Raw genomic sequence first — 15,387 nt, forward strand, 5'->3', positions numbered from 1 at the left:
AAACTAAGTTGTTTGTGCAAGCAAAGCTAGCATAAGTGTGCTGTAGAGCTAAGGCTTTCTTAGAAAGCATCTTCCTTCCTGATGCCATCTTTTCCACCTGAGAACAAAAAGGGGAGGTGGCAAGGCAAAAATGTAAGCAGTGCTGGCTATACAAAAGCAAGAGGTTTGCCTTTTTCACCTCAGAAGGAAAACAAAGACCTGAAGAACATTGCTCTGTGATAGCCGTACGTGTTGGGCAGCGGTAAGCTGCTTCACTAATTACCAAGTCCAGCTTTTACTGGATGGGTAGAAAATCTGCCCTGTTCACTATTTGCAGTCAGTAATGTCAGAGCGCATCTTTTAATTCACACACATTAAAAGGCAGGTACGATCTTGTCTTACCATCAACCGCATGCAGAGAGGTGAGCGATTCTTCACTTTTGGCCGAGCGAAGGGTCCCGCTGTCTCCTCGTCCACCTAAGGAAACACAGCGAGACAGTGAGAAGCTGAATTATAACAATAGCTTATATGTGGCTATGGTGGCAGGAAGAAACAAATGGGTTTCTAGCAACAGTACCAGTGGCCTGGGAGTCACAGTTCTGCCTCTTTGTTTGGAGGTTGGGTTTCTCTTGGTTTTGTCTTTACTCCAAAGCCTTTAGAGAAACGTTTATCCCATTCCACTGTTCAAAATCTTTCTTGTCTAAGGCAGATGTAGTCCTGCTGCACATGGCCCTGCAGCGGCCCCTTTCAGACAGTCTTTAAGGACAGTCATATAATGTGTTTATTATACTGGAGACTCTGAGGGTTATAATTTAAAAATGGAACCAGGGAGAAGATGGGATAAAAGTCCTCACTGGGCCATGTTTGGGGATTTGTGGTGTTTTACCACAAAAGCATATTGTTGCTATTTTTAAATCTGGAAAGAGACAGCAAACAATATATGGAAACGGCTGAGAATTCAGAGTCTATATATACAAAGAATCCCAGGTTGGAAGGGACCACAATGCAGCTATAAAAGGTTGTTGGGTGCCTTCTCCAGTTAGAGTGGTACAGCTGGTGGGGTGAATGTGTTTGTGCAATAGCACCTTTACCTGGTTTAGTTTAATTGTGTGCCTTTTGAGAGCACACCAATGCATCAGAAGGAATTATTCCAAGCTAATGCAAGATCAATTTAGGAAAGATATGTTAATGGAAGGTGTTATACACGGATTGAACGCTAGAAGGAGATAAAATCACACTGAAAATGTGAATTCGGCATTGCCGGAAAGCCCAGGATTTTGGAAGTTGGGTTTGCACCCTTACCGGCCAGGGCTATGGCTTTCATCTCCGAGGGCTCGCTGGGGTTGCGCTGCAGTTTGCGTTTGGACACGGATGACGACTTGCCCAGGTTGAAGAAGGAACGCCAGCTGCCAACCGGCGATTTCTTCATCTTGCTGGGCGGCCTTTTTCTGGAGTGAGAGAACAGAGCAAACTGTTGGAGGGGAAAACTGCGTTTAATTCCTGCCAATGGTTATTTGCTATTAGCACTACCTGGTTTCTGCTGAAATAAAGCTTAGAAACTCGGTCTCTTTTAACTAGGTGATGATGTTTTTGTTCTTATGGTTCGGCCTTAAAGTCTTGGTGGGTAAATCCCACCAAACTATGGCGCGCAGGTGAGCAAAGGCTCCATACGTGTACAGTGCAGGAGCTAAGGGGTGGCTTTCATTTAGCTGGCAGATGCACCAGTTCTCTGTAAAGCGTATTCAAAACCATCTCTCTCTCGTGCTGTAAATCACATCCGCCTCCTCCCACTGTCATACTTAATTTCTAGTGGAGCAACTGGACAGACTTGATGGCACCTCGAGGGGAACCTGGATTTGTTACAGGCAATTAGTCCTGAAATCTGGAAAACCCCAATGTTTCCAGGTGTTCGCTCTGTTGACACATCTGTGTGCATGACTAGTGCATATGCATCACATACAACACGGCTTTACACATTTAATGATCACCCTGCTAAAAAGCAGGGAGTGGCGCAGAAGCTCTGCGGCTGAACTAAGTCTATCACACAGCTCAGTTAAGCCGAGTCCTCAGATTGTCCAAAGCAGGTGGAAAACTGGCAAGAAAACTTCATGTACGACCAGTCTAAGTGAATATCAGCAAGTTTTTGCTGTAGTAATAATTAAAATAAAATTTCTGCCGGATGCTGGAAAGGAAACTCGTCTGTACCTTTCAGATGGAAAGTCTATGACTGTGTGGAATTTCCCCTGTAGAGCTGCAGGACCTTCTCCCACTTCGATGTATTTGCTGTCTGCCACGATAGGAGAGTTGATCTGGGCCTGAGTCCGCGCCTGCGCCTCCTCCAGCGTCAGCAGCTTGGTGGAAGGAGAGGACACCAGCAGCGACTTGGGCCGGGACAAAGAGCTGTGCCCTGGAAGGGAAACGCACAGGGAGAATGAGAAAACAGCGGGACTGGGATCACAGCTCCGGGTCTGTGTGTCTAGGGAGGTGCTGTGTTTTCCGCAATCTTTGTCATCCCAGCCACTGAAAGACGTGGTCACAACAACCATTTTGTCGGAGGTATGTATGACAAAAAAAGTTCTCTATTATTAGAGCAGCTTAGTGTGTTTTAGAAAGAAAAAAAGCAGAGGGAAGCAGGTAGCTTAGAAACCTCCACTGACATACTTTACTTTAGGTTCATCGGTATGCAAAATTCTGTCACAAAAGTGATGGTTTTTCTTCCGATAAAGCTCAGCTTCAGTCACTTCCAGGTTCCACCTCTCGGTGCAACAGCAAATGCTACATGCGACTGAAACTGCTACAGACTAAAGCAGGCTTGGGAACACCATTTGCACCTCTTACGGGCAGGTACGGGGAGAAATCCGCGCTTAACACCAGGCTCTTGGAAGCACCGAAGAGACGCTGATACGCTGTGAAACAGCCTGACCCTTCTCCCCACCACTTCCGTGTCAGAGCACACCGAATGCGAGTGACCGAGTCATTAAACAATTAGCTGAATTTACATAGGCCGTTCTAAGCCTGGATAATAATTTGGCTGGGATTCTTAGTGTGCTTATCTTCCCCTGGCAGAGCTCAGCCTGCTGTGGGCTATTACTGTTCAGCCAAGCTAACCCCTGGCTCCTATTGACTTCAAATTGCCTTCCAGTAGGAACACAAGCTGGACTTAGAGCAACTCAGCTATTAAGTAGAGGTAGGGCTTGCTTAAAAGTGGGGAACTGCAAATATAGTGGAAAAAACAGCTATTTGCACCCCACAGGTGCTGGTAACTGCATGGACTTTGCACGTTTCATAGGAAGGGCAGGTTATTGAAGCAGATGGTACCACTTAATGCTGCTTAGAAGTAATAATAGCTTGTGGTATCCACGTTTGTTGATCTAACAGAGTAAACGTTCTTCGTGGTGTAACTCCACTCGTTTTCATTGGAAAAAATATACTTATGGTCTTAGCAGTTACTCAAGAGGTTCTAACATCATCACCCTGGAAATCTGTCCTCTCAGTTATACTAAAACCATATTTAAGATGTCCTATGAGAGGCTCAGATACTCATTAAAGGTCTGCTACCTTTTCTGCTCAAGGTAGAGGTGGTGGAGGAAGACGCTCACCTGCTCCATCACGTATGACCGAGCTGAGTTTGGAGCTGAAGAGGACGTCCACGTGGTTCAGGATGAACTCCACCACCACCGACTGGATCCGCACCTCCATGAAGGCGGCTGTTCCGCTGAAGCAGGCAGACTCGATCTGCTTTGATCTGAAGAAAAGGCAGATGAAACGAAACGGGAACACGGGAAGATGTTCTCCATTTGGGTAGGGTTGCTTCCTGGCCTCCATAAGTCTGAATTTTTACAGCCAAAAGCTGTCAAATTAGACTCTAGAGACTTATGCACTGGGAAATCAGTGATGCCACTGAACACACTTTCCTGGATGGTCAAGGACACATTAGTCTCATCTGATCAGGAGAGGGGGAAATTATAATCTAGAAAAGCCCCTGCTCGGCATAACTTCCCATCAGAAACTTCACGGGAGGAGAAGAACACATTGGATGGAAGGCAGGAAGATCCTTCTCAACTGCTGGAAGTTATATTTTCTGCACAACAGGTATCAGTTTGCTATAAATAAAAAAAATCTACCTTGTATTTAAATGGGGGTAGGGAGGACAAAAGGTACCTTAAGAGGTTTGGAGCCCAAACGATTGCTAAATTCTTCGTGTGCATATTTGTGATGGAGCAGTAATCAGCTAGACGAGCTAAGTGTCTCATTAGGAACTCCAGCGTCCTGGAAAGCAGGAGATAGGCAAATGTTCAGCACCAATGAGCAAAGCCATGCTTCAATTTACAAAACAAACCGCAGTTCATTACTTCAGTTTGGTGTGACAGCTCACAGAACAAAAAACGTTGAACTATGTACTCTAAGCCTGATAGTAAAGTTGTCTTTAGCAAATAATTACACTGGGGCGCGGTGAGAGGGTTTTCTCCTGGCTCAAGGAACAGATATCTCAGTCCAAGGGCTGGACCCAGCAACCACCGAGGTGGACGGGAATAATCTAAATGCCACCAGTACATCTAACCATCAACCATTTTGATATACAGAGGTACAGTGTGGCTATCTCGAGAGGGAAAATGGGAATTGTATTGTTTCGCTCCTGCAATGCCAGCAATAAGAAAATAGTAAAGGTTGTGCCCACCTGTAGTGAGGAGGCGGCAGCTGCTGGATGACATCGTGGATCTTCACCAACCGCTCCTCATCGGTAGCAGCAGAAACAGCGTCCTGGAACAAGGCAGGAGGGGATTGAACTGCAAATAAAACTTAATACCTGCCACAGCATCTTGAACCACGTGGCAAATGTACCGTTTTTCAGTAGCGGGGTGGATTTTGTCGCTCTCTCTACCTTTGGAGAGGCGTCCATCATAATGTGAGAAAGGCCAAGTAAATCAAGATCTGGGCCACTTTATGTCTTAATTTTACAAAGCAATTTTTTGTAGCGGGTGTAGATCCAAGTAGCATTTGCTTCTAATCCCATTCCTGTTTGAGGAATCATTGGGGAACAGCAAACAATGGGGGAATTCTTGCAAAGCACCATTAGTGCCCCAGTAACCTTCTACTGGGGGCCCAAAACTAAAATCAATACGGGGGACAAAAACCTGAAGGGGAATGAAAAAACCCCAAATTAAGCAGAAATAAGACAAAGAAAAGTGTGTGGAAGACAAGTTCAGCTTGTTGCTGGATCCTTTTCAGGATTCTCTGTTTAGCCTGTGCAGATGAAGTCACGCTGAACGGGAAAGCGAAAGGCATCGCCTTGTACTTACGGAGAACTTCTCGTAGAGTTGGTAGGTGAGCAGAGGGTTGGGGAGCTCGCGGAAATAGAGTTTGCAGAGGGAGCCCACGCAGTGGATGTCCTGGATGTAAATATCCTTTGTCAGGTCAGGAATCTGCTCCGAGTCAAACTCGTGCCTGGAAACACGAAGAGAAAAATGAGCAAAGGGGTTTGAAAAGGAGGAATGAAAATAAAATCCAGCACAAATTACAGTAAGGAAAAACGAGTTTCCTGATTTACAGGAAAAAAATACTAAGTCACCAAAGCCACCTGACCTATGGCTGTGGTGCTGCTAGACTCGATTTTTCCAAAGTGAGACTTTTATATGCTTCTAATAAGGTTTTTAAAATCAGTTTTACAACTAGTCTGCAATCCCTTTTCCTCTAACAGAGTCTCCAGAGAATGTTTTCTAAGACCATGGACACAACCTGTATATTTAACTCCCAGGGGCTGTGACTGGGAGAGACTAAAAAACAAAATCGCCAACATTTATGAAATACAAGCTGAGCTTAGAAGGCCAAGGGCTGGCTCGCTCCCTTGGAAGATGAGGAAGGAGCTCCTTCCTCCTCATAAACCCAAAGGCTTTGTGAGGAAACCATTTCTAGCGTACGCCAGCCTGGGGGCAGAATAGGTCTCCGCTTCTTCAGACATGAACAGTCCAGCCCAGGTCTCGTCTCACAGACAGCACAGGAGGAAATCAAGGTTCTCCCCAACCGATGGGTGTCCGTAGCCACGATCCCCAGTGTTCAGTACACTCCTCTTCCACGGGCACGTTCTGACTCATCACTTACTCATATCTGGGAGAGAAACTTATTTGCTACACTTGGCTCCGCAGAAGAGAGAGCGCAGAAGGGAAAACAACCACCAACCCAGCCTGTACAAATAAACTCAGCCTTGGCTGAGATTCCCCGGCCATATCCTGCCCTACTCCAGTATATTTTCCCTAGAAATAAATCTCCCGCTGCGACAGAGACCTACCCCTGCAGCAGGAAAACACGGAGCAGTGAAAGGGAACCCCCGACGCTCAGCCCCTCTTCTCTCGGCATTGCTGTTTTGATGACTACACGTTATTTCTTTCGACCCCAAAGGAAGATTTTGTTAGGAGAATACAACTTCACGGGCTCTCAAAAAAAGCCAGAGCCAGAATTCAGGGATACTCATCCAACTCAACACTCGCTCTGCTCTGCCTACCAGACAAATAAGGCGGCTAATGCAGTACTAAAGGGCAAACCTCTGTCCCGGAGTAAATCCCCCATGTGGAATAAATTCTCTGACTTTCTCTTCAACCAAAAAGCCCTTTAAATCTGGGAGATCCAATTCTTCTGTGTGAAACTTAAGAACGGTGACTCATTTGTAAAGATACAGCAGCTCTAGCTTTGGAATAAGCCTAATGATCTGTTTATGTAGCTGGAAACTGCAGCAATGCAACGTGTCCTACATTAATCAAACACTTATGAAAATCTGTAGTGATTTAGATGAACAACAGGGACAATGTTTACAAGCCATGCCATGTACTCCCTGCCTTTTGTGTTTGGAGCATCTCAGAAAACGGAAAAAACAGGCTGTCACTTTATTCTCTGTACTATACCAGGGAATTATGCCATTCAAGTTTTAGAAAACCATTTTTAAAGCATCTTTGGAAAACAACGCAGGAGAAAATGGTCTTGGCAACACAAGGGGAAAAAACAGACTAAGGCAGCGATTTGAAAGATGGTCCAGCACAAGTCAAAATGGGGAATTAAAGGTACGTAACAAGGGCAAGCATTTTATTCAGCCAAGACTCCTGTGGACAACCGCTATGGTCAGAGTCTTTGGAGCCTGCGTATCAAATCCTCGGGAGCGGGTTTTTGAAATGCAGCTCGCTATGGTGAGACACAGGATTCAGCTGAACCAGAATAAACCCATCCCTGTGAGGGTTTGTACAGAAACTGCACTGCTCGAACCTGCCCACTGGACTCGGGAAGAGCCGGGCCAAGGGAAATCCTTCACATGGAAATCACCCCTCGCTGAGGCTGGGGCAGGATCACCACGGGAATTAGTCACAGCCCGCTAGGTTCTCCCAGTCCCTACGCAATAGAAAAGCGCATACAAAACGATGGGAGGGAAACCAGCCTCACAAAAGGGCAAAGACCATTTACTGTGATGAGAAGAGCTCCTAAATGGGGAGGACAAACACCTCGCCTTCCCCTGCACAGCCCGGCAATGCCACCCGCCATCAATTACACAAGTACTCCTTGCGTGTTCCCAATTAATTGCTAAAATGCCAGGAGTCCAAAGCAGCAAGATGAGCTGCTCCGGTAGCAAGGAGAAGCAGGAATGAATTGTGCCAGCACGGGGACACCAGGATCCCAGCGCACCCCAATACAGTCTCCCCATACCCCCAGGTCTGTACTTACCGTAGTTTCTGGATGTTGGACGCGATCCCCGACAGACGATATATCCCATCCACAATGCCATGTTTCTCAATGAATTCAGTACAGCTCTTGAGAACCTGGGGGACTAAAGAACAAGTGTTGTTGGTTAGTTCAGGATGTTATTAAAATCCTAGTTCAGGCTGTGGTCTTGTCAGATGCCATAAGCTAAGCCCAGCTGCTTTAGTTCTTCCTTAGAGGAGAAAGCTTATAAGAAATTTAACTTGAGGAGTTGGTGCAGAAACTGGTCAGAGGTGTTCTCTGCTTTCAAGAAATGCCAGGATATGAATCAGGGTGAAAAACATCAGTTCTGGTCAAGCAGAGGCAGCGCAGATCCCATCACAACTCCCACACAAACTGTGCTGTTAAATTCCATTGTAGAAGAGCTATAAAATTAAGCAAATACTCTCTTTGGCCAAAGACCTCCCCTGTTTTCAAATCTATACAGGATTAACCTATACTGCTTGGTTTAAACAAATACAAACATTTTGGAGATGCTACTTGCTGCAGCAGAGCCAGGAGAGTTTTTACAGCTGATAATTTCATCCGCAGTGTCTACCCGAGCGTGATTGGATTTAGACAGCTACACAACATCCCACACTCACAGAAACTGCAGACACACCAGGGGATGACAGAATGGAAAAAATAAGCCCAGAGGATATAATTAGGTGTCAAGTTAATATTCAAGCCGCTTCACCAACCAATTCCTTCCAGTTGACTTCTCAGCCTCGCGCAGCAGCCACTGCCGGCGCTGTCCGTCCATCCTTGTAAGCGTAAGGAGGAGCAAATCGCTTTATTTTTAAAAAGAAGATAAAACTGCCTGAACACAGGAAGAAAATCAGGATCGAGCTCTTGTGAGCATCAGCAAAACTTCGTGGAAAAAGCTCAGATCCTTGTGGATTCCTTTGTGCTACACCTCCCATGGTGATCCAGATTTACTCCTCCATTAGATGCCAGGTCTGATCAATCTGCCACGTGACACAGATCCTGAATAGGTCAGGTGGCAAATCCCCTATATCAAGCAGCAAATGCCATCTGCCAGTCAGTCTGAGCGCTGCTGAACTTGGGTGCTCTGCCGCTTTCTTCCCGGCTTGCAGCAAACACACAGCTGGGGGAAAGACACCGAGCGCTTGCGCGTTAAACAACGGCAGAGAAAGAGCCTTGAAACCAAACGCTGCTTTTCTGGGGGAAGGAAAAGCAGCAGAGTGATCACCTTTGCTCCCCCCTGTACGTGCAATGGAAATTTCAACTTCCACCAACGCAGCCACAAGATGTTTGCAGAAGGAAACATCAGCATCCACTCTGGAGCTATCGGTACCTCGCAGCACCGCAATTGTTGGATTAGGAATCGACCAGATGCATATTTAGGCATCTGAGCCAGGATAAGCAACAACTTCTGGCCGCTGAGCGAACACACATTTGGAGAGCATGTTCGTAAAATGTGCATCAGTCATCCACACCGTAAGCTAAATGTCTGAGAGCAGAGCAGGCGGAACAGATGGCCCTAAATCCTAATAGCGTTTCCAAAAACATTCTTGCAGGATAACACCCTTCACACAAAAACGTTCAACACCTCTTGAAGAAGAAAGTTTTGAAGGCTTTAAGCGGGCAGGGAAGGAGTTATATCATACTGAAGAAGTTGCCAAAAAGGGCTAAAATATGTTTTGCATTGCCTTCCAGAACTGGGAGACAAGTGCGACCCAGGTGGAGATTGGTGCAGAAAAGCAGAGAGATGGGAACAGCAGCACCCACCGCAGCAAAGGCCGGGGCTGTAGATACTGGCACGGTTAGTGGTTGATTTTTGAGAGCACCTTAGGCTGTGAGGCTTCCCAAGCGAGGGCCTGTGACACACACAGCGAGCTCTGTGCTTCCCAACCCTCGTCGCTCGCGGGTTTATCTGCCTGTGCAAACACACAGCACAGTACACACGGTGTTTATGGAGCAGGTCAGCTGAGCAGCAACCTGCTGTGACAATGCGAATCGGGTCCAGGGAGAACGGGGGGAAGGTGAGGGATGGAGCACCAACAATACGCTTCCTAAAGTCCTTGTTTGCCATGGAAGGTCCTGGGCAGTAAGAAGAATTAATATACCATGAAAAAATTCTAGCAGGCTTGTTCTACGCATTTCCTAATCTGGTTACCAGGACGATCTGTTCTTTAAGCTAAATATATATATGCCAGCACCACAGATATTTTGGGGGAATTCTGCATGGTTGGAGAAGTGACTGAAATTTAAGTAGGGCTATAATTATCCTTGAAGGCCCTTTGCTGGAATGGTGACTTGAATTTGCTGATTTTTGAACAAAGATCACACCTGATAATTACACGCATGTTTAACCTCCCTCTCCCCTTTGAATCCCAAGCCCTAAACACACATCTAGATATACGCATAGACACACGTATCCATTACCACCGGAATGAAAGAGCAGGACCATGGGCAGGTGCTCCGCTTGAACACAAACCTGTTCGTGAGAATCTTGGCACCATAGACGTCTCCTGTTCCAAAACTCCATCACCTTCCCTCACTCCTCCCTCCCTTTGCTGTCTCAAATAACAGGTAGTTCCAGAAAAACAAGCGCAAAAGGCTGGAAATGCGGACGCATCAACAAAGGAGGCCCTAGAGTATTTTATCCCCATAGCAGCTAAAGGAAATTTTTCAAGTCATTCCTGAGCATCTCTCAGCTGGTTTGAAAGGTTTATTGCATCTCTTAGGGCTCGTCAACCGGTTAATTCTTTGCCATTAAGAGGAAGCACAAGTTTTACGATTTTCATTCTGAAGAACGTTTTGATCCAGCGTGAAGTCAGGCACATTTCCCTTCCTATCATCTTGGGTTTATCTTTTCCCTTTTTAATAGTTTGTAATATTCTTTCCCTGGGTTTGGGGAGGTTTGCCTTTTTAAAAACAATTTGATTTTCTTAGTATGTTACTGCAATCAGAATTATTTGCTCGGAGGTCTCCCATCAAGCTCCCCAAGCAGCGCCATTCCTCCCAGTATTGCAGCACTACGGTGAACTGGTGCACAAGTTGGACCCTTGGATGGTTAATGGGCCATCGCAGCTGAAATGCAGCGAAATACACTGTCCTGAGTGCCGCTCCGAACCGCTTCAATGAAGTTCATAACCACGGCTTGCAAGTATAGGTAATGATACTTAGGAAGCATATGAAATAAAACCCAATATAACAAAGTTAGGGGCTGTGTTTTGAGCCAGAAGAATGTAAATTTAAACAGCAGAAAGATGAAGCTGAGGTGAAGCTCGATGGTCCAGGCTGCCTTTGCAAACGGGGAGGAAGGTGCGGACATGCACCCCAAGAACAGCCAGTGCCACGCAAAAAGTGGCAAATTAGACAAAAATCTCTCTTGCCATATGTGTGGTTAATAGGTAACAACCCAACGATGAATATCCTTGCCCACAGAAATACAGTTGCTTCTACCCCGATCCTCCTTCCTATTTTTAGCTCAATTTTACAAAGGATTGTCCAAGTATTTTCTAAAACAACAGTGAAAGGCTGTGATAATTCACACTGTAACTTTTTCTAGGAACCTTATTTTAAACTCCTCATTTCTCCATTCACCAAGAAAAAAAAAATCTAACCTTAAAACATTCTCTTCTAAGGACTTTGTCTCACTCCTAAATCTGCGTCCTCATGTTTGAATTACCAGGAGTAAGAGAGAAGAGCAACTAAAGACCAGATTTGCTCCAAGATGTTCTCTTCTTGATCCCCAAGAAGTCCCCCCATTAAATTCTTTCTGCTGTTAAGTCCGAGCCAGCTACCACAAGCTGCACCATTTCCTGGTAACACACAAGGTTTTTATTTAAAGTGTGACTTTTGCACTTGGGAAAGTGCAATAATGGAATGGGGGGCCATAAACCACGAGACAGAGCCAAGAGCAGATCCCAGCAGCGCCCATTTGTGGAATCGGCCTCTGGCGCTGGACTCTGCTTCTTAAAACCGGACTTTTGTTTTTATGGCAGCTTATCCAGGGACTGTGTCAAAACAAAGGGTAAAGTTCAAGCCTGAGGAATGTAAATCCCACCGTGCTGCATCAGGCTGGGCAGGCAGATAAACCACGTTTGAGATGGTGACGTTCTGCATGCTGGGGGTACGTCTGTGCACCTGAGGTCTGCACGTGGGTCCTTACTGCACCTGTACAAGAGATTGGGGGCTCGCTTTTTTGTTTGTAGTACAAAAAATCCACAAATAGAATAAAGATGCTACTAATACATTCATATTTGTCAGCGTCCTAGTGTTTAGATCAATGGCACTTACTACAATGAGTGAGGAGGGGAACAAGTATCCACCTGGTTACGAGTGGAGAGCACAAGCAATTCTTGTACGGAGCACAACAGCTTTTCTGCTGTTTGTTCCCCTACAGCTGCAGTGTTTCAAAATGCAGATTAATTTTCAACTCCCTGCTGTCCACCGGGTCACTCAGGCATCAAGAATTCCGCTTCTCACAGCTGCAGGCCGGGGAAATAAAAAGAAGAGAGACAGAAATTGTCTCTTTTCTTAACTGCAAACGCTTGTATTCCCCTTCTGCAAGTACTTCCCCAAACAAGTAATTCTCCACGGGGACCCCATGTCCCTCTTTGTCACGCTAACCCTGTCCCAAATAATCTGGAGTTCCAGCAATGCAGAGGGCAGATGGTGAAGCAATAACAGTGCCTGTTATGTTTGGAAATCTGCCCAAAATAGCTCCAAACTATTGGCCTTTAAAAGCATCAACTTGAGCTTGTGTAGCAGAGAAAGCATCCACAGGACGTGGGATATTCTCTGCTCATCTGCAATTTGGGTCACTTATCGTATTTGTGTCCAGGCTGCTGGATCCAGGTTTCACGTCACACGCTTTGTGTGTGCACAGGCAGATACTGACCGATCAGAAGAGGTATTTAGGCACCTAAAACACACAGGTTTTTCATGATTTACAGAAGCGCACCAGGGAATTCAGTTTGGTTTCCAAAATGGTTGACACGTTTAGATTTGTGAAATTATGCAAACCCAACCATGTTTATATCACACTTTTAATCCTCCAAGTATTTCACAAGTATTAGAAACCCAACCTGGGGTTAGATATGGACTCTGAGTTTGATGTTAGAGGCGTGGAGATGGAGGGGAGATGTCAAATAAGCTCCCTGAGGTCATGAAAGGCGTGTGGGTTTGAGCTCATGAGGACCTGGATCCCAGCTCAGCACCCAGAAGATGCACCTGAAGGGAGCATCACAAAATTTAGACCCAACAGAGAAGTGAACAATCCCATTCCCATTTTCCGAAGCAGCTTGGAGCACAGATTATGGTGAAAAAATAATCCTGTGACTCAGATCCTCACCTAAGGAACCAGACAATGATGTTTCCTTCCCTTCAGTGCTGTCTTGTCTGCAGGGACCCTTGGGAAAGGAGCTGGAACTCCAACCACAGAAGGACCCCATCACTGTTTGGAGACCTCAAAGTGACAGGACGCTACAAACTGAGTTAGGAAAGACACAAGCAAACCCCAAACCCTGGCTGGCTCCAGCTGCCAGCCCAGTCATCCCTGCAATCCCCGCCATGAATCACCAGGCACGCAGGAAGATTTTAAGGTGCAGGACTCATCCCTACTTCTGTTTTGGTAAATATTTGTTCAAATCCTGACCTCCCTCCCTGTGCCTGCTGATAGTGTCACCTCCCAGATCCATACACATCAATTAAAAAAATGACAAAGAGCATCTTCACCCCAAATGACAAGGCAGCGGCAATGCCAGCCTGCTTGCTCCACTCAGCCCATCCCTCCCAGTCGCCCTCCCCTACGGAGAAATTCCACAAACACACGCACCATGCCCTGCAAGTTCTGTCACGCCAGGCCCAGCAGAACCTTTCAGAAGAGAGAGGATGCAGCGCAAGGCTAAAACACTCAGGAAAAACAAATGCTTTGCTACCTCAGAACCTGGCCCGTGCTGAACGCAAAGCGCGTATAAAGCTCTGCAGGATGATCTTGCTGCGCTCCTGCTCCGTAACAGGTCACACTTCTGCATCGCTTCCTCCTGTACATCCCATGCCAATTTATCTTCCTTTTGACAACGCGAGGGAGGCAGAAGGAGAGCGATTACTTGCTGAGCCCACGGAAAGACAACACACTGCAGTGGGTAAAACGTCTCCTCTGCCTTTGCAAATTCCCCCGAGCGCACGGACGCAGCGCAGCAAACGCTCTTCTCCTGGCTCAGCAATCCGAGCCAGCTGCCTCCACAGCGCTCAGCGCAACCACGTTCGACCTATTTCACGTTTTGTCCTCCCTTATCCCTTTATTCCTCCGTCTGCTCCTCTCTCAACATTTCCTTTCTAAAAGGCAAAGTTTCAGATGCTCATGACTGTAAAATCAGGACTGCTTGTGTTATTGCACAGCAAGTTCTTGAGAATTCAAGCACTGGCAGCTTCCCAAAGCTGAGAGTAAATCAAATTCTTACCGTAAGTCCAGTTTGGTTCAATACTGCATGTTTGAGGTGCATGTGAACGCCTTGCCACTCATTTTAAACACTGTGGACAGTGACATTTCCTCCTCCAGTGCTGCTAAATGTTTTTGGGTATTGGACAGCAACACATCAAAACCATAATTAACTTACACAAATCTATTAATGTATGAGCCTGTCTTTCATTTATCTGAACTGGGATGTGTTAGGGTTGCAATGCCGAAGTGTTGCCGTGCACAGACTTCTCAAAAAGTACTCTGTCCTCCCATAAAATACTTGTTTATGTTCTGCCTATGAGGTGAAGGCGCGGAGCTGCATCTTTGCTCCATTTAATTCAATTTAAGGTCTCCTGTGGTATCTCAGCCCCCTTCCGGCACATCAGCAGTTGGCTCCGAGACTGAGGAACATGAACACTCCAGGTTCTAAAATGGATTTTAAAATGCTGTGCATGCACGGAGCTCCATCCGCAGGAACCCAGAACCGTCTCTGCAAAACCCATCCCGGGCATTACGTCACTTGGAATGCAGATCAGAGAGCTGAATCACACCAAAAAATCCAACCCTGCTGTGTGGAATGGAGACAGGTCCCTGTTAGCAACGTTCAAATTGGATCTGCTTCGCTCCACGGAGTTGGGGAAGAGTTATTAACACGAGGGTGAAAAGCGACAGGTAACTTCTCAGGTGAAGAGGCCTCATTAGCACAGCTCGGTCACAGACACTCGGGGCACGGGATGGGAGGGGAGCGACCAGAGACAGACGTGAGCTCCTCCAGACCGTCAAACAGGAGCCCCCGGGGGAGTTAGAACAGTTTAGTTCGGCTCAGGATGGGTCTTTTATTGCTAAATAAAATGTGTGCCCCTTAAAGCCAGGGAAAGAAGTCAGTGCAGAGGGCAGGGAAAAGCTGGAATGGTTGCTGACTTGTGTCTAACTAAACCGGACAGGAGGAGGGCTGGGGATAAAGGAGAATTCTCTCCTTCCCGTTAATGAGCTCGCTCTGCTGGCATGGCTCCTGCCCTCCGAGACTCCACAAACATCCAACCAGCTCTACAGCTACTCGGCAGCGTATATAACCTGCTTGTGATGCAGTTTTTACACAGGTTACTGTCTGCTTCTGTCCCCAAACCATCCAGTTTCTGGCTCACACTTGCTTTTCAAGCCCCAGCATTAAATACCTCCACTGGTTCCAATGAACACCCCAATGAGCCTTGCTGCAGTCCCGATTCCGTAAGAACAAGCTCATATTACTCACC

General features: G+C 46.4%; 1 protein-coding gene across 1 annotated transcript in view; it reads right to left on the reverse strand.

Annotated features, from left to right (window-relative positions):
- Positions 1 to 15,387, reverse strand: part of ARHGAP32 (Rho GTPase activating protein 32) — a 104,956-nt gene that overhangs the window by 8,955 nt on the left and 80,614 nt on the right. The window contains exons 13-20 of the mRNA XM_082070513.1: positions 7,684 to 7,786; positions 5,280 to 5,424; positions 4,658 to 4,740; positions 4,141 to 4,248; positions 3,579 to 3,724; positions 2,185 to 2,386; positions 1,282 to 1,427; positions 382 to 456 (exon numbers count right to left, since the gene is read on the reverse strand). Of these exons, the coding sequence (XP_081926639.1) occupies positions 382 to 456; positions 1,282 to 1,427; positions 2,185 to 2,386; positions 3,579 to 3,724; positions 4,141 to 4,248; positions 4,658 to 4,740; positions 5,280 to 5,424; positions 7,684 to 7,786 (1,008 nt within the window). The remainder of the gene's footprint in view (positions 1 to 381; positions 457 to 1,281; positions 1,428 to 2,184; positions 2,387 to 3,578; positions 3,725 to 4,140; positions 4,249 to 4,657; positions 4,741 to 5,279; positions 5,425 to 7,683; positions 7,787 to 15,387) is intronic.

The sequence above is a fragment of the Streptopelia decaocto genome (genome assembly GCF_964273445.1).
Source record: "Streptopelia decaocto genome assembly, chromosome: 21".
Taxonomy (NCBI): Eukaryota; Metazoa; Chordata; class Aves; order Columbiformes; family Columbidae; genus Streptopelia; species Streptopelia decaocto.